The sequence below is a fragment of the Kwoniella mangroviensis genome, chromosome 3 (assembly GCF_000507465.2).
Source record: "Kwoniella mangroviensis CBS 8507 chromosome 3, whole genome shotgun sequence".
NCBI lineage: Eukaryota > Fungi > Basidiomycota > Tremellomycetes > Tremellales > Cryptococcaceae > Kwoniella > Kwoniella mangrovensis.
This window is the reverse complement of record NC_088829.1, coordinates 488939-509180: the sequence shown is the minus strand read 5'-3', so window position 1 is coordinate 509180 and position 20242 is coordinate 488939. Positions and strand designations below refer to the sequence as shown.

General features: G+C 43.9%; 10 protein-coding genes across 10 annotated transcripts; 7 read left to right on the top strand and 3 right to left on the bottom strand.

Moving 5' to 3' along the window:
- Positions 1-76: 76 nt before the first annotated feature.
- On the top strand, positions 77-486 carry I203_108018 (uncharacterized protein; the record flags this gene model as incomplete). The annotated part of the gene is made up of 2 exons (XM_019148198.1): positions 77-276; positions 342-486. 2 exons carry the CDS (start codon positions 77-79, stop codon positions 484-486), a joined length of 345 nt encoding a protein of 114 aa, XP_019002431.1.
- A 1123-nt stretch (positions 487-1609) lies between these two features.
- I203_108017 (uncharacterized protein) lies at positions 1610-2012 on the bottom strand (the record flags this gene model as incomplete). Its single annotated transcript, XM_019148197.1, has 3 exons — positions 1610-1773; positions 1824-1941; positions 2004-2012. 3 exons carry the CDS (start codon positions 2010-2012, stop codon positions 1610-1612), a joined length of 291 nt encoding a protein of 96 aa, XP_019002430.1.
- Positions 2013-4177: 2165 nt separating this feature from the next.
- Positions 4178-4576, bottom strand: I203_108016 (uncharacterized protein; the record flags this gene model as incomplete). The annotated part of the gene is made up of 3 exons (XM_019148196.1): positions 4178-4344; positions 4406-4505; positions 4562-4576. 3 exons carry the CDS (start codon positions 4574-4576, stop codon positions 4178-4180), a joined length of 282 nt encoding a protein of 93 aa, XP_019002429.1.
- A 4211-nt stretch (positions 4577-8787) lies between these two features.
- On the top strand, positions 8788-9653 carry I203_108015 (uncharacterized protein; the record flags this gene model as incomplete). The annotated part of the gene is made up of 4 exons (XM_019148195.1): positions 8788-8850; positions 8926-9013; positions 9082-9213; positions 9268-9653. 4 exons carry the CDS (start codon positions 8788-8790, stop codon positions 9651-9653), a joined length of 669 nt encoding a protein of 222 aa, XP_019002428.1.
- A 427-nt stretch (positions 9654-10080) lies between these two features.
- Positions 10081-10551, top strand: I203_108014 (uncharacterized protein; the record flags this gene model as incomplete). Its single annotated transcript, XM_019148194.1, has 3 exons — positions 10081-10101; positions 10176-10266; positions 10379-10551. 3 exons carry the CDS (start codon positions 10081-10083, stop codon positions 10549-10551), a joined length of 285 nt encoding a protein of 94 aa, XP_019002427.1.
- Positions 10552-10864: 313 nt separating this feature from the next.
- I203_108013 (uncharacterized protein) lies at positions 10865-11455 on the top strand (the record flags this gene model as incomplete). Its single annotated transcript, XM_019148193.2, has 3 exons — positions 10865-10903; positions 10971-11055; positions 11130-11455. The coding sequence occupies 3 exons, from the start codon at positions 10865-10867 to the stop codon at positions 11453-11455; spliced, it is 450 nt and encodes a 149-aa protein (XP_019002426.2).
- A 488-nt stretch (positions 11456-11943) lies between these two features.
- I203_108012 (uncharacterized protein) lies at positions 11944-13854 on the top strand (the record flags this gene model as incomplete). The annotated part of the gene is made up of 12 exons (XM_019148191.2): positions 11944-12198; positions 12292-12418; positions 12485-12614; positions 12702-12726; positions 12830-12848; positions 12907-12945; positions 13016-13046; positions 13106-13243; positions 13302-13329; positions 13401-13608; positions 13663-13712; positions 13798-13854. The coding sequence occupies 12 exons, from the start codon at positions 11944-11946 to the stop codon at positions 13852-13854; spliced, it is 1107 nt and encodes a 368-aa protein (XP_019002424.2).
- Positions 13855-15693: 1839 nt separating this feature from the next.
- On the bottom strand, positions 15694-16671 carry I203_108011 (uncharacterized protein; the record flags this gene model as incomplete). The annotated part of the gene is made up of 4 exons (XM_019148190.1): positions 15694-15714; positions 15771-15924; positions 16008-16264; positions 16408-16671. The coding sequence occupies 4 exons, from the start codon at positions 16669-16671 to the stop codon at positions 15694-15696; spliced, it is 696 nt and encodes a 231-aa protein (XP_019002423.1).
- Positions 16672-18837: 2166 nt separating this feature from the next.
- Positions 18838-19448, top strand: I203_108010 (uncharacterized protein; the record flags this gene model as incomplete). The annotated part of the gene is made up of 4 exons (XM_019148189.1): positions 18838-18936; positions 19033-19105; positions 19204-19326; positions 19399-19448. The coding sequence occupies 4 exons, from the start codon at positions 18838-18840 to the stop codon at positions 19446-19448; spliced, it is 345 nt and encodes a 114-aa protein (XP_019002422.1).
- A 366-nt stretch (positions 19449-19814) lies between these two features.
- I203_108009 (uncharacterized protein) lies at positions 19815-20136 on the top strand (the record flags this gene model as incomplete). Its single annotated transcript, XM_065518308.1, has 3 exons — positions 19815-19889; positions 19947-20019; positions 20078-20136. The coding sequence occupies 3 exons, from the start codon at positions 19815-19817 to the stop codon at positions 20134-20136; spliced, it is 207 nt and encodes a 68-aa protein (XP_065372673.1).
- Between the last annotated feature and the right edge of the window lie 106 nt (positions 20137-20242).

Below are 20242 nucleotides of genomic sequence, written 5' to 3'. Positions count from 1 at the left end.
AAGGTCAACCTGAATAACTTCGTCACAATGATTTACTCCTTTTCACGATCCCTACAGTACAGATATCGTCGCAGCCATGACAACCTCAAATACACAGATTGATTTTGTGAGTACGATTGAGAGGATTGTGGACGGGATGAACCCCGAACTGATTAAAGGGCTGAATTACCGGTGCTACGAAGTCACGTACGAAAAGCCATGGTGGGAATATCACGACCAGATCCAGCGGGAATTAGAAGCTATCAATACCTTAGGTCAGTTCAACTGTCAGATGGTGTGAGTAGTCGTACTAACAGAGATCTACCTCTTTTCCAAACAGTGATGTTCCGCCCGTACGTCAGAGATAATAAGTTTTACCTATCCTTTGGTAAACGTACAGAGTGGAGTGAAGAGGAAAAAGTCAGGTTGAAAGGTGCTTTGGAGCGGATTACAGCTTCCTTCAGGCTGCATGACGAGTACGAGGATGTCGATTTCCGTGGTCCTTAATTTCCTCTAGGATGTAGTTCCACACGATAACCGTTGGGAAAGGATGTCAATGTGTTGTGCTGCTTCTCCTCGTTTGGGAGCCATATGCGATTAGACAAAGCCAAAAAGAAGCAACGAAGCAAAATCTGATAAACATGCCTTTCGAGCTATCATTGAAAGTTATTGAGAGGGCACATTCTCTGTTTGTTGCTGATTCATTCCCCTAGAGAGCCTGATCGGGCTTGGGTACCATATGCTGCAAGATTCCGACAACGTACTCCATCACATCGCCCAACATGACTTTTTCTTCCTTCCAGTGATTTTGTTGGCTGGTGATCGGTGATACAAGGAAGAGCAAGATATTCTCGCTGGAGAGTGAACTGAAAGAAATCTACCGTATGATATGTTTCGGGTCTCGCTGCCATCCTTGCTACCACAAATGAAGTTACCGTATATCACCCTCCATCTTCAATCCCACAAAAGCAGTCCGAGGTATGCAATTTTGGGTAGGTGATCAGCCGCTCTCCTTGCGAACCAAATCAGCCGCTGACGGACGATCTGCCTGCAGTTTCGAGAATATCGAGTGGTCTTTCAGAAGCCATGGCCAGGACCGAAAGCGCAATTGGAGTATCAACTGTCATACAGAGTGAGCGGAAGCGGTGCGTCATTTTCGCTACTTGCCATATGCCGTTTGTAGAAGCAGTTCTGGTCGTTTCATCCTACACATACAGTACGAAGCATATATCTTAGACTAACACATGTGCACACTTTTTATCCATCGGCAGTGTCACTCAAATACTATCCCATAAGCAGATTCGGATCTGTTCTGACTTTCGCTTTAAATCATCCTTGGACGGCCAACGATGTTGCTGGATTGGAATTGACATTGTGGGATCTGGGATCGATTGCAAGATTGAACCATGAATATACAGGGACAAACTTTCTTATACCATGAGTACAATACGACGCGGGAAACAACAATATGCCATGATATTTGGAGTCGGCATGATCATCTCGTATGCAGCTATCCATATGCATGCCATTCTCCTTGTACTGTATACGGATCAAGATTCTGCTCTGAGTTGAGTACTTTACAAACATATCATCAGGTCGAGTCTGGCCGGATCGACCTCTGGAACACCGTTCAATAGGTATTCGCATGCTCGTAACTAGCTAGCTTCTTTCCAAGTACCTTTTCTAGTTCTCTTCGGTCATGCGTAGACCATTCATCGTCTGATCCGTTCTTGATGAACATGAGGTAAAAGGAGAGATCAGATCCCTCGCCTCTGGTGTAGTACTGAACAGCGACTACAACCTTGATCAATTGACATTTCGAAGAGAAGAGAGATTGTGCTTACCGTCGCAGTACAATACATCGTGTACAGCCTTAGCGAGATCTCTGATAAGACTATATGGTGGAGTTTCTGTATCAGAAGGTCTTCTGCCTTCAGGTTCGTATTCGTAGACGGTTGTACTCTTGAGAGGTCAGTGTCAGTGTTGATACTCCACTTGACTGAAGTCATGGCATAGCTACTCACGTTTGGCATGTTAACAGAAGCTGTAGGGTTCGCTGGCAGTGGGAAAGTTTAGTTGACGAGAATGGAGCAAATGTTAGTAGGGGTAGATTTTCCAGAAGGAGCATCATTTATATACATCTTCGCATCTGCATTCATGTAGTTTTAGTCTTCCCCACTTGTGTGTCACTAGAGACGCCCTCCATGAAGCACAAGTCTCTCTCACACAACATTTGATCAATCTCGCTCTTAAACAGTCCTTCATGAGGAGCATGCGCCCGTTCCTGGACTAAACCTCGATAACTTCGGGTAAGAAGCATCAAATGAATAGCTGCATCAATTGAATACAAGGACTTTGCTCAAGCACTGCAAACGTGGCATTTCTGGAGCGAAAATGCTCCATAGGACCGCCGTTCAAGCTAATTATATATCCTGTTTGTTACCCACACTGGCAGCTGCAAATCAGTATGTGGTATCACTATCTTCCAGTCTTTGTATACATGCGACACTTTTTGTCGTCTGTGAGAATTGCATACAGGTGCAAATGAAGAAAGAAGAAGCTGTAGACAAGAGGAGGTACCTCTACGATAGTTCTCAAATGGTCGAGGGCGTGTATGCCCTGCATGGATATACGTCGAAGACCACATATCCAAGAAAGTATATGTAATCTCGACCATGGTGGATCTTCACCTTCTTAATTCCTTTTTTGGAAGTATATCCAACCTGGCTAAAACCGCGTGGTCAAATAAATCAGTCACCTCTATCGCTTGATGTCTTTCTACGTGAGCATTCGTCCAAATCTGCAAAATTCATGATGTCTGATGTTTTGAGATAGTTTCGATGCTATCATATCATAGGTCGACATGATCCTAACCAAGCTCGTCCCCAGATTGAAGCCGCACTGCTGAGAAAAATTGGTAAACCAGGTAAGTACAGTAATAGCCCACCATTCTGTATCCGAGGAATGTTTCGATGCTGGCTAAATCAATTAATCGCAACAGTCACGTTCAAGTTCCACGTCAAGCCTTGGGGTTATTGCTTGACATTCTGCGCTGCTCTTCCCTGGACGCCATCTGAACACGAGACGCTCCACAATATCATCCTCGAGGTTACGTATCAGAGCTCTCACTACCTTACATCCTATCGAGCCACCGCATTTTTAGATCCTATGGAAGGCATTGCGATCTCTGATAGACACGCTTATTGCATGTCGAATGGCTTCTAATGAGATTCACTGAGGCTAATTCATCCATAGAAGTCAGTAAATGTTGTGTATGCATCACTTCAAACACTTGTACCTCATTCTGCACCAAAAAGCCAAGGACAATTTGGGCGGTAATGGATGGTACAACGTATCATTCACTTAGAGTCCTTCAACTCCCATCCTGTAAATACATCACTCAAGCTAAATTCCCCTACGCCTTTTCCTAAGATATGCTCCACATGAACTTGTTCTTTCGCCGTCCATGCATCGTACTTGATAAAAGTTATGAAATGACCTCTACCCCAGTGATGTGTATAGTAAACATCGCCTAAAATCGTCTTCAGCAACACCTTGTACACACCGAAAAGAGACAAGTCGAAATGTACCTTGGAAGTTGTATTCGTTGAAAAGTAGTTTCCATAACTTTGCAAGAACAAGCTCGACGTCGCTTGGATCGAATCGGTAGCTTCGGAACTAAGTTCGATTTTTCAGTTGAGAACCAAAGATCAAGGGCAAGCATAGTCTCTAATGGTAGCGGTGAGACATCGCAGCTGTATAAGCTCGGGCGGTAACTTACATGATGCGTCATGGTTGTTTGGATTCACCCAATCTAGTATCTATGAAACTCGGAAAGCGCAGTGCGATCGGCTGTTGCCTAACTTGGGCTTATCACTTCTTACGAAGATGGTCAACCATGCGAATGGATACATACAAGAGAGACCGATAGGTTGGTGAGCGTGGTACATGAACACCGTGGTACCGGAGAAGCACGACGATATCAAAGATGAGGTTCAAAAACCTCATTGCTATGCTTTCATGTCGTGTCTGTGGCGTTTTGAGGGAAATTCGCCGATCAAAGTTTGATGCGAGGGTGGATAAGGTTTTTGGCGTATTCTAGGTGGGGGGAACTCTGAATGAGGAGAGCATGATTGATTGTCTGTGCATACAGTATCTTCTTCTTCTCACTAACAAGTCATACACAAGGTAATAATGTCTAGGAGAATGAGTTTGCAGTATCATTTGATCGGACAAATTCCACATTATCAACGTAGTCCTGAATCAACTGCAAAGCTTTATCCCGAGGTTCACCTGCAGTCCAAGCTGACCATTTCTCGAAGCGAACATAATTCTTGCCAATTGTGTGATAGGTGACTGTGTCAACTACAGAATGGATTCGGATCAATAATGTATCAATGAAAGAAAAGCGTGCGTATCAACTCACTCTGCCCAGTGCCAAGAGCTCTCTCAACCGCTTGGTTCCATTCCGGACCGGCAAAGTAGAATTTTGGATTTTTCTTTGAGGTGTAAGAGAATTCCAAATACTGTACAGCAACATCACATGCGTGAGTAACGATCATAATACTTGGTGGTTGCTTACCCAATTCCCACCCATGTTGTTAAACTTCGTCAAGATATAGCTAAAGCCACGGCGTCCCTGGTAAAGATGGGGAAAATGCTAATTTTGGATGTTTTTGCTGGATGTTACAACGAAAGAAGCCTTCATGTGAGATGACCCTAAACTATAATCTGTACTTATCTGTTCGTGCAGGATGCATTGCCTCATGCAAAACGGGTAGATGCTTTAACCACACGTCATCGTACGCAAGGAAAAGTCGTGTTTCGTCGTGTGCCTCACCGTAAGGCGCCGATCTGTATAATTGATATATGGAGGAACTTATGCGCCCTGGTCCGAAGTTCACCTGTGGTTGAGTAATAACGTAAAAACGACGACCATTTCGGTCGAGGAGCATTTTATACATGGTTCAGCAATGTTCCCAAGTATCATCAACTACATGTATGCATACGTCATGTTCAAACTTAGTCAGATGATGTTCATTAAAAGGGACCACTAGGTTCATGCTCACTGTCTGCCAACCTTCGTACCATTTCCATCAAATTTCAAACAGGCGATCGGTTGTTCCAGTCAGTCTTATCTTTTGCTTGCTGGAGCCATATGAACACTTTTTCCTAAAGGAGATATGCTGTCCCATTGAACGCAATGGTTGTCGGCCCTGGTAGAGGTGGACCTCGCGTAAGCTATGTCGTCAACTTTTGAGGGGCACAACTAGGATTTTGTGTGTTTGGCGGGTGATGGGCATGGTACTGTGCCTACTTTGGTGGCTTCACGCACTGGGGTTCTCTTTCATTGCGGTCCAATGAGACTACTCAAAGACTTACATGGCCGAGGCGACAAATCACTTTCATTCAGATGCAAGACATTTGCAACAGGTACTTGTGTGTGTATACAATATCTCCAAAACAACAAACAGGCAGTACGGTTACTTCTGCTCCACAATGCTTATTGACCTACATATGTAAATATACCTAAGCGATTCGTTGAGCAAGCATCTCGGCTGCTTCTATGTCGGAGTCTGACCACTCCGAGTCCTTGAACAAAACGATGTATGTCTTGTCGCCCTCTTCCACATAGGACGCCTCGACTATTTCACAACGGGACGGCGTCAATTTCCTTCCTCTTTGAGTGTTCACTGGCAATGACGACTAACCTTCCTCGTCTAGCTCCTCGCCAAGCAAGGTTTCGAGCAACTCTAAGTCGATACCCCCACGAATACTCTCGACGATATACTTAGGAAGTCATATATGAGTATTCCATTGGAGCGGCGACGTGAAGACCACACGTACGTCAAAGCTCATATTGTGCTATAACAGCGATATTCAACAAAACGGATGTTGCTTCGAGTATGATATGTCGATGATCTTGGAGATATTTTACATGAAGTATAGTCAGTGGGTTCAAACACATATGCGGGTTTCACATGGAGTATATATAGGTCTTCTACGCACCCAACGTTCAATTATTATGTACATAAATCACATATCGCGGTCAGCCCAATTTGGAAAAAAAATATCTAGGGGACTGAAAGCAGCAATTCCTCCTTCTTCACCTTTCCAATTCAGCATATGGGTGGATTGTGTACGAGAGAGGGCAAGTCAGCAGACCCTATTGGGTGCTTCTTTCACATCACAGCCAATTCAACATGTCTCTCAGAATCTGATCGGGCGTACATAAGCGATGGTTCGGAAGCCGAATTCGGAGTCCCGAATTAGTAAATACGACCAAGTTGTGTGCAGTAGAGTATTCGCCATGTAGCTACTCAAGATGGTATGGAAAATTTCTCGTCGAACATCATTTTGATGCAGACCAATGTCTACGATTGATAGTAGAGATCGATCTGGCTCGATCAAAGAAACATTGTACTCGAGCACCCTATATACTTCATTTCTCTAGAGAGCGAAGGAATCCTGCCCATACTGTACCATTGTAGTGATGATGTCACAAAGGATCCTTCTTTGAAATATGAATTCCAGCAGAAAGCATGGAAATGAAAAGCTAACATATTGGTTAAACAACTGAACAGCATTGCACGGTACATGGAAAACATTGGGATCGCAGTCTGTATGGTACTTCGGCCCTGTCCCTTCAAGCAATCGCTTCAAGGACTCCATCTGCTTGTTCTTCTTCTAAGCTCGACCAGCTGGATTCCTTCTCCAGTAAGAGATTCATCACTCCGTTATCTGGAGCATATCTGGCGGTGATTTTACGAAGGATTGGTATTGGGGATCTATCAGTCATTGTGGTAAAACTGTATTGATCAGCTTTGGGATGACCTACTCGTCTCGCTGAACTTTTCGTTCAGTATCTCTTCGATGAACACCAAAGGTCGGTCACAGCCTGTATATCCCTCCACAAAGTACTTGATCGTCCAGTCTTTCATCAGCTCTATACATCGTGCCGGCTCCACGATACTGGCTTGTAGACGTACCGAAAAGGGCATAGTCCCAGCGATAGAATTAAGAGGGTTGATTTCAGTAGTCCCCGTCCTTGGTGGAGAACAACGGTGAAAACGATAGATGGGATGATGCAGGATGTCAGGATTGTTTGAGATTCATGGAGCATGGCACCCTATACATACCTGGCAATCACTGGAGCCTTGCCAGCTATCATTTCACGCTCGACTGCACTCGCGAGAACCCATTGCCAAACCGGTGAGGCGATTTACACAGCGCAGCTTAGACACCTAGAAGCAAGTTTGACGATTGTTGATACTGTGGACCTTCTTCCGCCGGGAAAGAGGAAGTTGTGTGGGTGATGGCCGATCATTCGCTTGGCTGCCGAACATGCCGATATTGATAAATTGATTAATCGCCTACAATTCAGAGGTGGAGTCCTGGAAAGGACGACCCAACGAGCTCGATACACACGCTAGTAGTGACCCATTGCTTCTCCACAAGCTTCCGAACGGCAGACTCAAATGATTCGAATCGTCCCCTATTACATTCTCGTTTAGCAAGCTGAAACAATTCCTCTCAGAACTATTGATCTTTGCCATACTGGAGCACAGTGATTGCTGCCGACAAGGGACCTCTACACTATCATAGCTGGGGGGATAGTATTCTCACGCCATCTTTCTCCTACACAATCAATAAGTGCAATCAATTCAGTGGGTATATTTTCCTTCATCGCTTATGACCCTGCCGCGTATGTTATGGCATTCTGCCGCCACGAAAAGATGAATCAGACTTCGTAGGCAAAGATCGAAAGCAACCACAATACTATTTACACCAATATTTGAGGTATGAGTACTGTATTTCCTACGATAATATCATTATTGAAGGAACTCCCAATCCGAACAGAATCTCGCCCCATTCGCATACTTATAAATCACCCTATTCGCGTTATTCTTATCTGATTGATCCCAAGGTGTATGCTTCTCAAATCTAATATGATGCCTCCCATCAGTATGATAATCGGTAATTCGTATGTATGCTAGACATGATCTGGATCAATATCAATCCTGTAGAGTGATACATACACAGATATTATCAATTTGTCCGAGGATAATCGCTTACTATTCGTTAACACTTTTCCCTTTTCGTCCCTGAGCAACTGCTTATACCATTTCTCCCAATCAGACGAATTGTATGATGGTTGCGGATTATTGCGTTCAGGATATGTCCATACCTCGTACTACCTTCATAACATCAGCGTTTCTCACCCGTGCTTGGATATTGACAGCAAGGAATGGCGGGCATACGTAGTAACCCATTTTGAAAAAGTCCATATGGTACGATGCAGGGTGTAACAGCGACGCCATCTAGCTCAATTGATCATAGAGAATATGAAGAAGAGGTTAAGTTTGAAAAGTAACAGATGTCAATATTACAAGAGCGAGAAATGATGGAAAATTGACAATTGATCGAATCCACACACCGGAAGGTATTCTCCGAAATACTGTATCTTCAAGAGGAGGCTTCTCTCCCATCAAATACTCAGTATGGTGAGGCACATTTCGATTGATTCAAGGAACCAGGCAGTGTATAAGAGTATCTTAATCATAACTGCATAACGACCTATCATGCTGTCATGGACAATAAGGAGGACTGAGATACATGAGGCTATCCCTGAACTGATTAGCCAAAAACACGTTTTCGATGCGCCTTAGAGGTCTGTCTCATACATGTCGTACTAGATGATCAGTCTTCACTTTGCAAGCTTACAGAATGTCCAAAACACTCAAGATGACTGTATCTTTATTGTTCACTCATTATCTCGTATAATATTTTGCAGCTGGTATAGACACGATGGGTTCAGCTTTCTCCACTGTTCGATGGGAATCACCAACCGGAGGTAAATTCCGCATTTACGTGAGTGTTCGTAACCCTCGCTTCACCCTGAACTCGGAGAGTAATTAACTTATCAGTAAGACACTTTGGACGTAGTCGAGGTTTTACGATGTGTATGGATTAGGAAACTGGAAACCTGTCGAAGTGCAAGAACGAATCATCCGTCATCCGGCGTTCGAACGAGGTGAGTGAGAGTGCGTCTCCGTACACCATCAGAAGAGGCTTTGCTTGCTAATCTATGATCGGAAATAGTCGGGGGATGTCTCGTGATGGTGGAATTAAAGCCTAATGGAACACACGAGATCGAATTTCGTAAAGAAAAACAATGGACAGCTAAACAAGTCAAATTTCTTGATTGTGCTTTAGATGGTCTGCTTGCGCCCTGTAAGTGGGTCTTAATTCTTGTCGGTCTGATGGATACTGAGTGTACATGCATAGACCATTGGTGGGGTTTGGTCATCATTCGACCGCACTTGAGAATCGCAAAAGAAGCAGCCGATAAGATCGCTTCGGCCAAATCCGTCGTTCCTACCGTACCCTCTCCTGCATTTGTACCTGGACCTGCACCTCTACCAGCCACAGTCAAGGAGAAGGACACGAAAAAAGTCACAATCTATGAGGAGAAGGTCATCGATCCGCCAAAGAAAGCTGATTCGGCACCTAAAGAAGTGATCCCCAGCGACGCCAAGAAAATCGAAGAGACAGTCACAGTTGAGAAAACCACTGAACTGGCGGTAAAGGAAGGAGGGATACCTCAAGATACACCAGGCGCTTCATCGGGAGGGAAGAAGGGCAAAAAAAGGCTAAAGAATGAGATGTTTTAAAGGGACGTTTGTACAGGAATGTTGACATATTTATGCATAGCTTATGTTTCAGGCTCAGTGATGGTGTTCACATCTATTTCGAACCAGAGGCAAGGGAAATACCATCTTTGCTTCGCGGAATAGTTTCATCAAAGTCGAAAGGATTCAGATCAATGACCAGATCTATGATGGATCCCTTATTCGGCTGACAAACAGTCCATCAATGACAGACGGGGGGTAATGGCGATACCCAATCATACTTCCCAATCTCATCTGATTGCTATCTTCCATCGTTTGAGAGGCATTCTAAAGCCTAGAAAACATAGGCGATCAAGATACTTTTGGAAAGTATTACAACCCCAAAACAACACTGGAGAGCTCTATACACCTCAATTACCTATTGCAGTTACTCTTGTCGATGATGTCTCTGTGGTCGAACATCCAACAAATGTTCAACCCCACGTACCATGTGAGTTGCACCAAATGTGGATTAATCCAAAGGTATCTATCGTTGCTATGGATAATCAAAACAGAGCTCTATAGTTCCGTGTCTACCAAGTCTCATTGTTCAAAGATTATTCAGAAGTAAAAGCATACCTAGAAAACGCTTCTAATAGAAAGATCGTTGGGTTCTGTGAATTGAATGTCCACCCAAGCATGAATGTTGGATGTGTCAATAGATAGTCTAGTAGAGTGAACTGGATTCGAAGGTTGACTGCGAGGTAACTGAACTCGGTTCGTTGTAGCCGCTGCCCGATACGACAATGTAGATCAAGAAGGATACATCACTTTCGCCGCTACCACCCCTTGGACCACCGCTATGATCACTGCCGCAGAGATTGTTCTTTGGGAGATTGGGTCTAGATACCAAGCTGTCAAGCAATACACTGGCGATGCGTTTCTTGCCCCTACAGCCTGACATCAGTGTACCTATGTAGCATATGGTAGATTTTTCTCAATAGGAATTCGTGCACATCCTCTGATCGTATAACCTTGCTTGGATCGCTTCGGTTATGTGTCTGTGCAAATTCAGTAATAAGGGATCAGTGCGAGATGACATCAACACACAAACAGACATAAACAAACAATCACAAACAGTCAAAAAGAATGCGAAGAGTTCGATCCCCTTTTCCTTTCTAGTTCTCAACCCGTATAGTATTGACCCCAGGATCATCAGATTCCACCACGTCACGACCTTCCATACCAAATTTGCAGCGGGATTTCAAGTCATCATGGGTGGGTTCGGATCCAAGCCAACTCTTCCAATCAATGTAAGTCTGCTGACAGTACTGCTGTGATGGCCCTGTATGTTGAGCTGACGATACACCCAATTCTTAGGCTCTTCACTTCCGAGTGTACTCGTTCCAAAATCAATATACCTACCAAAGATGCCTCGATTATGCCAACACCATGTCAGCTCTTGGTGAGTACCCCAAAATTCCTCAGCTACATCCATACCTTTACGCATGCTAATATGTTACATTTGACAATTGCTAGTCGAGCAAGCGGCAGTTACTAGACTCACCGATGATCTCACTTTCATCGCCTGCTACAGGGTCAACCCTTGCAAGAAAAAGGATATCAAGCTTGTTCAGGAGGAAATCAAGAGCTTCGTGGGACCGCAATACAGTATGTTTGTGACACTCTACTCTCTCGTCATATCGACGTTGGCTGAGTATCTGAACCTGAACGATCTTAACAAGGCGTCGACTATAGTCGAAGTTGAATTGATGGAGATCGCTAGAGAAGGTCAGAGAAGTTTGGGAGTAGAAGAGAGTGAGAAAGCAGAAAAGATACAGGTTTCATATCAAGAAGTAAATTAAGAAAGATTGAATGTCAAGTATAGTATGACTATGTCTATAAGAAGAGAGGAAGATAAATTGTGAGCGAGATCTGGCCATTGACTTCGTCTAAAGGAGATTTAAGTCAACAATAAGCAGTACGATATCTCCTTTCGACACTGCAACCACGATAAACCTCAATGTATTCTACCAATCCTGCATCCTTTATCCTTCCCCAGCCTAATCCCCTCCTAGCTGATCAAATCAATCGACTAACAGAGGTCCTTCCACCAACTACGCTTGGTCAATTAAGGACTGAGATGACGTGTCTGGGGTAAAGGATCTGCAAAGTCAAATCGCATCTAAACCGAACAAAGGGGGAGGCTAAGCACAAATTGAGCAATATCTTAACAGTATCATATACGCGAAGGATGACTTAAAGGTATTCATCCCTTTGAAGTTAAATCAAGTCTTGTCTTCTAACTTTCTGACCTTCTGAATTTTGTGGTATCTCTACATACATTCACAGGATGAGCTATCAATCTACATTGCCTAAGCGGTTTCTTCTCTACCTAGCAGGTCTAGATGCGATATTTTACCGAGTCTTGGCTTTCCCTATGGATCAAGACGAAAGAACGGTCAAATTGGCTATGATTCCTCTTCAAGCTTTCGGAAGGACGCTATGGGAACGAGCCGAAACAGATGTGATAACTCTCAAGGAAGTGGGCGATGGGTCAGGTTATACCGTGGATATGGTAATTGATGGTATCCTCATGCCCATACACGTGAGTAAAATGCCGAGTGCTTTCAATACTACGGTCTTTCTTTCATCGCCCCACTTCCAGACCAAATGGCACTTAATCCACTTTCAATTTCAGGTCGATACGGGATCCTCGCAATTATGGGTAGCTCACAAATCCTGTCAGACTTGTGTAAGCGCAGGTATGACCTATATAGATGCTGATCTTCCAGAAGGGTGTACTGGTAAGGAGAAGATAGAATATGGTGATCTTACTTCATCTCGCTGTCATCTCCCAGGTACTCTTGCTAATTCACATTGTTGCTTGTCAGCGGCAGGAATTATCTCTGGATGTTTGGTCAATACCAGTGTCAGCCTCTGTGAATATGCCTTGGGGGATTATGCTGTTCTAGCTGCGACCCAGGTATCGGAGGAGATAGCGACGAACGGTGAATTGTATAGGTGAGTAGACTGCGGTGAGCCCTCTCTCGGGATAACCGGACGAGAAACAGAATCATACTGCTTGATTACCGTACTTGCACCTCTTAGTGGGACTCTAGGTCTAGCGGATGATGTAAGTCCCCATCCTCCCTCACTTCTTCTCCTTTCCAGAATTTCCTGAAATGATATTTGCACAAGTGCTAACGTGTCGTATGGGAGACTTCAATCTCCCTCAGAAACTCACCAATAGTGGCGGTTCCACTGTCATCTCGGCATTGTATAAGCAAGGTCAAATAACCAGTGACTGAAGTAGGATTCTACCTTGCTGGAAAGAACCGTAATGACACGGAAAGTATGTTAACCATAATCCATCGCATGTCATCCCTAGACATATTTTCCCCTAACACATCGTTACCGTCTAGGTAAGATGGTCTTGGGTGGTTCCTCCAGCAGGTGAGTCGAAATACTGACTGCCGAAACAAAATGCTAACCTGTTGATTTTACTATAAAAGCTCCCACGCCCCAGATAAGGATCCCATAATCCTGACTCGAGCGACGCAGGAAGATGGGATGCATGTCGTAGATCTGGCCGATGTGAGTATCGGGGAGAAGAGCATAGCTATGGATCAAGTGGCAGTCCTGGATACAGGGTGAGTACTGTGCTCCTGGTGGTTAAGAATGAATTTGCCGTAATTTACCAATGTGAAGCTCGATCGGTATCGGTATGCCTTCCTCCGTGAGTACTGGGATACCAATTATAGACCGAAGAGTTTGGCAATTAATCGATTATGCAATACCCGTCCATAGGTCTCCCAAGATAAGTTCAAAGACATATACGGTGAGAATAAAGATGAAGATGGCGGCAAGAAGGTTTCCTGCCAATCGCCCAACTCCAATACGACTTCGATGATATTTGCTTTTGGAAACAAGCAATTTGGAGTAATGTACGATGATTTGATTAGCAAGCCTGATGAAGATGGATTGTGCTGGGCACTGGTAGGGACGTATCAAGGAGGTAAGTTGGGTTGTTACACATGCCTCGGACAGAGCTGATACCATTTGGGAGTAGTGGACGATTCGGATAAGAAATGGGTCTTGGGTGATGCTTTTTTGCAGAATGTGAGTTAAACGTCTACGCTATGCATTTCGAAAACCCGTGTATACTCTAGCCGACACCATCCTTGCATGACTTTCAATGAATTAGGTATATCATACCGTCAACCTCGAGACTGGCGAAGTCAAGATTTTCGAACTTGATTAGATAATGTGACACTGTACGTAGACGCCACATAAGCATGCACGGGTCACCGTTAGTTTCTCGTTGTAGAGAGACGGTCCATCGCGAGATCACGATTAAATTATTTGAACTGTCGTTGGTAGTCTAGCCATACCTGACTTTACACATTGTACTGATACAGTATCCACTTGATGTACTGACAGTACACTCATGGTATTGTATCTTAAGTTAAACCATTCTGGCAGGTTGTCAGGTCAACCTACCCTTCAGCTTGTTGGATATCGACAATGCTGATATCACAGAGTATCCAATTATAATGTGATTGACCCCGAAGAAACCATGTTGGAGTTCCTCATAGAGCAACGAACATAGGTAGATCGAATCTTAACTCTGCTATTGACCTTAGATGATATTGGTTTTAGATGATGTTGATTTCGGCCTGTTTTGTATTCTCTTAAATGGTTTTCTAAGTTTGGCCGAATCTGTAAGCTTAATTTGCACATTTGTGATAGCATGGTGGCAAAAGCCCAGACTAAACCTTAGTCTCCTTATTCTCAGGTACTCGTTTACTTTACCTTAGACCACCAACGCCCCATCAGTATTCAAATCATTGTTGAACCAACGATCCATCTCGTCCAAGGAGATTGGGCTTTACCTTCCAAGGGATGGAGACGGTGAGGGTGAGATAAGGTCCACCTTTATCCTTCGAGAATGCACACTGACCCTACGTGCTATCCTGTAGGCGTATCGGAATTGTGCAATCTCAGTAAAGGGTACGGCAGCTCAAACAATCTACTGTATTTGCTCCTGTTAAAGCAATCGATATTCTAAATACTTCAGCATTGGTCTCAGCGAACACGCGGACGAGTCCCAGGCCGTTACCGCCCCTGGGATGAGAGAATACACCAGATACTACGATATAAACTTTGATGCGTTGTACATCAAAGACAAACAGGTGGACAGTAACTTTAACGCTTGTTTGATCACAAAGTCAGTCCCAAACGCCTTGATGTATCCACAGTAAATCACAGGCAATGATCAGTTGAACCCGACATCTTTTGAAGTTATCATAATACCGTATCCTCATGAAGTTAGTGATACATTCCTCGACAGAGAAGCGATTCAACGTACCTTGCATCTGAGATTAACAATGTATCTCGCCGTATCTCGAAAATGAGTTAGGAGATCGGTACAGACCTGATGCCGCTACAGGCGTTTATGTTACAAGATGATGCAATTCCGATGATAATTCCATAGTCAAGATCGGTGGTGATAACTTTACGATCGATCTCAGAAACACCTTCTTATAACGGAGGCAGAGGGTGTATGTCTGCCCAATTTCACATCAGAATTTGGTGATGGTAAGTCCAAGTTGTGGATTGGGACTTCTATATACTGTAGACAGCACTTACCTATTGTCATATCTTGCAGAGGATGATGACTGATGTTCTGGTCATATCTTCTCTCACGATGTAAGTCTGGTATAAAAACAGTCGTACTGCTGACCGCAAAGCATTCACTCAGTCACCTTATCTTCTTATTCTGCATACCAGGTATATACCACTTTGAATCTCGTAGATGATGACATCGAGATTTCAGGTGTAAAGAAGTGATGTGTAATCAGCAGTTGACTGGAAAGCAGCCACATCATATACCCTACTTCATTAACTATACCACTTTTATGTACGCTCTTCGTAGTTGGATACCTCAAATGGGTAAAGTTCAATAGCGATGCTCTGTACCATGACATAAATTGGGGATACATGATCATTTACCTACGACGACTTCTGACAGTTTAAATCTTCCTTCATCTGTCTTCTATCTGGTCCAACCTCTTTTCAGTGATAATTTCCAGAAAGTATTTTAGCAGAAGGTGATGGTGATCTATGATGGGTACCGATTGTTAGCATGTTTCCATATAATTTACCTGAAACACTCACTCCAGTGTTATCCGAGAGACATTGAGTGGGAGCACCACCTTCAGTCCTATCACCGAGATATGCACCAGGACACTTCTGAGGGGAATCACCAGTACATGGACCACCGGGACCTTTGGTACATGAACCGGTGAAGTGGAAGTTCATCTTGTAGTGGCTGGCAAAAGAAACACAGTGCGGTTTCAGTCACTCGTATGGTAAAACATGATCTTGAGAGGCGATGAATAGGTTTATACTCACAATTTATGATTGCCAAGACCTGGACCGTCAAGTAAAGAGTGATCCGCACTGTTTTGCATGCCTTTACCTTCACTGTTGGTAAGAGTGAACTCGGCGATACCGCAGTTGACACCGGAAGATTGACAGTGAGCTCCATCGTAGCCTTCCATCCAGGCTACACCACCCCTGACAGGACCTTGGATAGTGCCGCTGATTCGGGGTTGTGGGTGACCTTCGTAGGGGAAGACGGGTTTACCACTTCGACATGGGCTGATTAGCTATGATGTGTCATCGATAACGTCAGCTCAGAAAAATGTCACACCCGAGGTGCAGCGCCTGAGGAAGTGAGATATTTTCGGAAGCTGGCAAAAGGAGACTCAGAAGGATATTCGGGTTAGGGAAGAGAAATACAAATACTCACCTTGACTTCGTGATGATGCTCGGCCATCATATCAATCCATTCATGTTCAGGTTGGACGTCGTCAGAGTATTTGTATACCGGAGAATGTTCGTAGAGGGAAGGCTCACCTTCGTCAAAGTATGAGTCGGATTCATGGAAGTCAACGGGAAGAGCGTTGTATATCTCGTCATTGGTTTCTTGGATTTGGTAATCAGTTTGAGGTGCACCAGCTGCGTGGACAGCGAGTGCGGTGATAGTAGTGATGATGATGGTTGTGAATAGCATTTTAAGGGGAAGGAATAGTTACTGTGTAGTAGGGGTAGATGAGGATGGAAGATGAAGAGTTTTTGGGGTTTTGTGGTGTGAAAGTGAAAGAATGAATCTAGAAGAAGAATCAAGATGTGGGGATGGGATGAGCTGATGGGATTATATATATATACGCTTATTATCTGGTGCGGGTACTGACTAGAGTGATACTGTACCATCATTTGAGCACAGACCCCAGGTCACGTCATTATGTATAACATCTATTTTTGGTTCAAAGGCAGAGGTCGAAGCGTCAGATGCTATCCTCATCTTCACCTGCAATCAAAAAGTTTGACTTTGCGTTTGAATCTGACAGAAGGAGGCCGCTTGACCTTATCCCTTAAGCTGTACTGTGATTGATGCGACACTGAATTCAGATTCCAGAATTTTTGTGGCAGTAGGACTGCGTGTTGGTCAAGCATGCACGATGGTTCGAAATCTGTAGAGAGGAGAAAGAGGATTTCTGCTTGCCAGAACAATCGGTGACCGAGTGGCGAAAAGGCAGAGAAGCTAGCTACTGTATAAGTTAGTACAACGGTGTATCTGAATGGCTAATACTGTATATCATATGGTCTTGAGAGGTGTGCTGTAATGCAACCTTTGCTTCTTACCATGCCTAAACCTCGTGGTGACTTGGATATGGAGCAATCATGATATTCTCAATACTGGAATACTGGTTGTTGCATACAAGATACATTGCCAAAGGGAATCATACAAACCTATATATCACGCTAAAAGAAAAACAAACGGACTGATCTGCATATGTATCTGCATCCTTGGGTCGTTGTGTGCGTGTGTCATGGGGATCTGTGCGCAGGGAAGGAAAGGAAGGGAAAGTGGTTGATCACTGGAAAAATCCGCACATCGATAGAATATGTTGATGTTGATCAATTATTTCTGCCTATACTTACTTCTAACCCCAAGCTCCTCTCATTCTACTGACCTTGGCATATCACAACTTGTACTCCGAGACAGATACACTCCACTTGAGTTCGACCTTACATTGACGCCAGGAGCTCAGAACGCTCTCTAGAAACATATTTTACAACCAACGACAGACGAATTCTCCCTTCTTCCTCCTCCACAGTCCTCCTCTACTATGATATGGCCATTCCGAAAGTCATCGATTCTGAAAGATTGGCCGCAATTCAGCTGCATTGACTGTCCAGGATCGATCGTTAGTTCCCTTTCTGCCAAAAATATGCAGAATCGGACGAGCTGACGGTAGGGGTGTTTTTACCTTTTAACAGAAACTATATTGTGTGATACCGTCAGCAGATCGATGGACGTACGATAGACTTTTTGCCTTCGCTCATAACCCTCGTGAGTGCTTGGTTTCTTCTTCATATGTGTGGAAGTATGAAGTGCAGCACAGGATGGAAGAATGCTGATTTGGAGTGTGATGCATTTCAGGAATTTATGGGTTCGTTCATTATAACTATCGAGGGAACATCTATGCAATATTCGGAAGAGATGATTTTTTCCCTTACGAGGAATTGGCATGGTTCTTAGGTGGTTTGAAAAGATACGTTGGCTATAACGAGAGTGAGCAACAGATCTTACTCGAAACGCTCACTTGTGGCATTTAAGTCGCTAATACAGTATGCTGTCTTTATTTCATCAAAGAGGTTCTTTATTCCCTGTACTATAGCCCATGATCAAGACTCGCGTAATATCTACTCATTCCGTCCTTGTATAATCAGCTTCATCCATAAATCCGAAGACGATCTTTGTAATTGTTTCCATGTTGTTATAGTATCATGTCATGTTGATCATTCCATGTATGTATTATGATATGTTATGTGCCTCCCTAATCGTCTCATGGTCACTTCTACCAGACACCCTTTGAATGTGTTCCATACGCCAGTGCGTGGCCGATACAGCTGTGTGGGTCCGTACACGGATGTTCGTCTGAGCGAGTATCAATCCACACGGATGTACCTCTTAGAACATGAGGTTACCACGACATTCGATTTGAAAGCTTCTAGAGGAATCTACGATCAAGTCATAACTTTGATGATTTTCAGGAAGAGGAGCTACCACAGATTGATATATAAGGATATCTACAGACCGTTTCATGATCGAAATTCTTCTTCTCATCCCTCAGATTCTTCTTCCTTTACACCACTGAAAGATAGATACAATATGTTCTTCGTTGATCGATTACCCTTACCATTCCTCAAGAAGGAGAAGACACTGAAGGACCGCGCGGAATCCCGTAAGATGCGGGTTCCAGGATATAATGTGAGCTCGATCACCAGAATCTGTTTCAACAAAATCTTTTCTACATTCTTAGTGATGCTGGCTCACAGAAGCTGTATGTCCTGATCGACATCATAGAAACTCTACTTCATCGTGTACGACACGAATGATGAGAAATACCAAAAGGTTTTAGACTGGTTGAACTTGAACAGTGAGTATATATAACTACGAGTACAGACATACAGGAGATTTTCCTAGAACGTTGCGTGAACAGGTGATTGATAATGCCATACACTCGATTTACTGTAGAATTCTACGCGTTCGCCGCCAACCTCATAGGAAGTGAACTTTTTGTCATCATCGCGGACAACGGTCCATTCCCCAGGACCGCTGTCGTTACTTTTCTTGAGGGGGATTTGCACAAACCCTGTAGTGAGTCAGCTTTTTCTATTCCGATTGGGCTAATCATGGCTCACAACGTGGCTATTGCTTGCGTCTGGGTAGCCTTGAAGGTGGAGTACGCCATTTATAATCAGCCACCACCCTCAAAGTAAATTAATGCGAATGGCAGTGGAATTTGTACACCGTCTCATAGATGGCACTTCAGTGCAATTTCAAACCCCTGTCGTCTATACTTACATGCACTGTTCGTGATTCATCATCACCACGTTTCGTCTCCAGTGCGTCATTATCATAAGTTACCGATTACAGTGGCAGTGAAGAGACGATAGTCAAAGGTATCTACCACACTGGAAAGTCGTGTTTATGACCATCAAATGCACATTGCACAGCTTTGGCCACATCACACAGCGCACAATCGTCTTGCATTCGGATGAGATCGACTTTTGATTCTGTTTACCATCTGTGAACACATTCTCGATACAAGTCATATTATAAGATTTGAGAATAAATCGCTCAAGATGGGTTCGACATCATCCAAGCAGCAAGTTCCACTAAAAGAAATCCCAATCAACATCAAAACCAGCTCAAGATATGTAAGTGTCCATCCTCTACGATAGTAGTCGGTGATATTGATGATCCGTATCACTCAGGTGCTATACCTCATATTCACGTATCCAGAGGGATCATCTCATGGACCCACACCTCTCTGGACGGGATCGTATGGTCAGTCATTCTCAACATTCTTACGAGCATAATCACTGATGCATCTATCCATGGTAAGACGAAATCATCCATGAGAATCTTTCATCCAATACCGTCTTGTATGGCTGGGGATCTTGAAAACCATTTATCAAGAAAGACGTCGAGAACTTCGTAGGGTCCGTGCGAAGTAGAGAGCCAGAAGTCTCGGTGAAGTATAGGATTGTAGGACCGAAGTGATAAACAT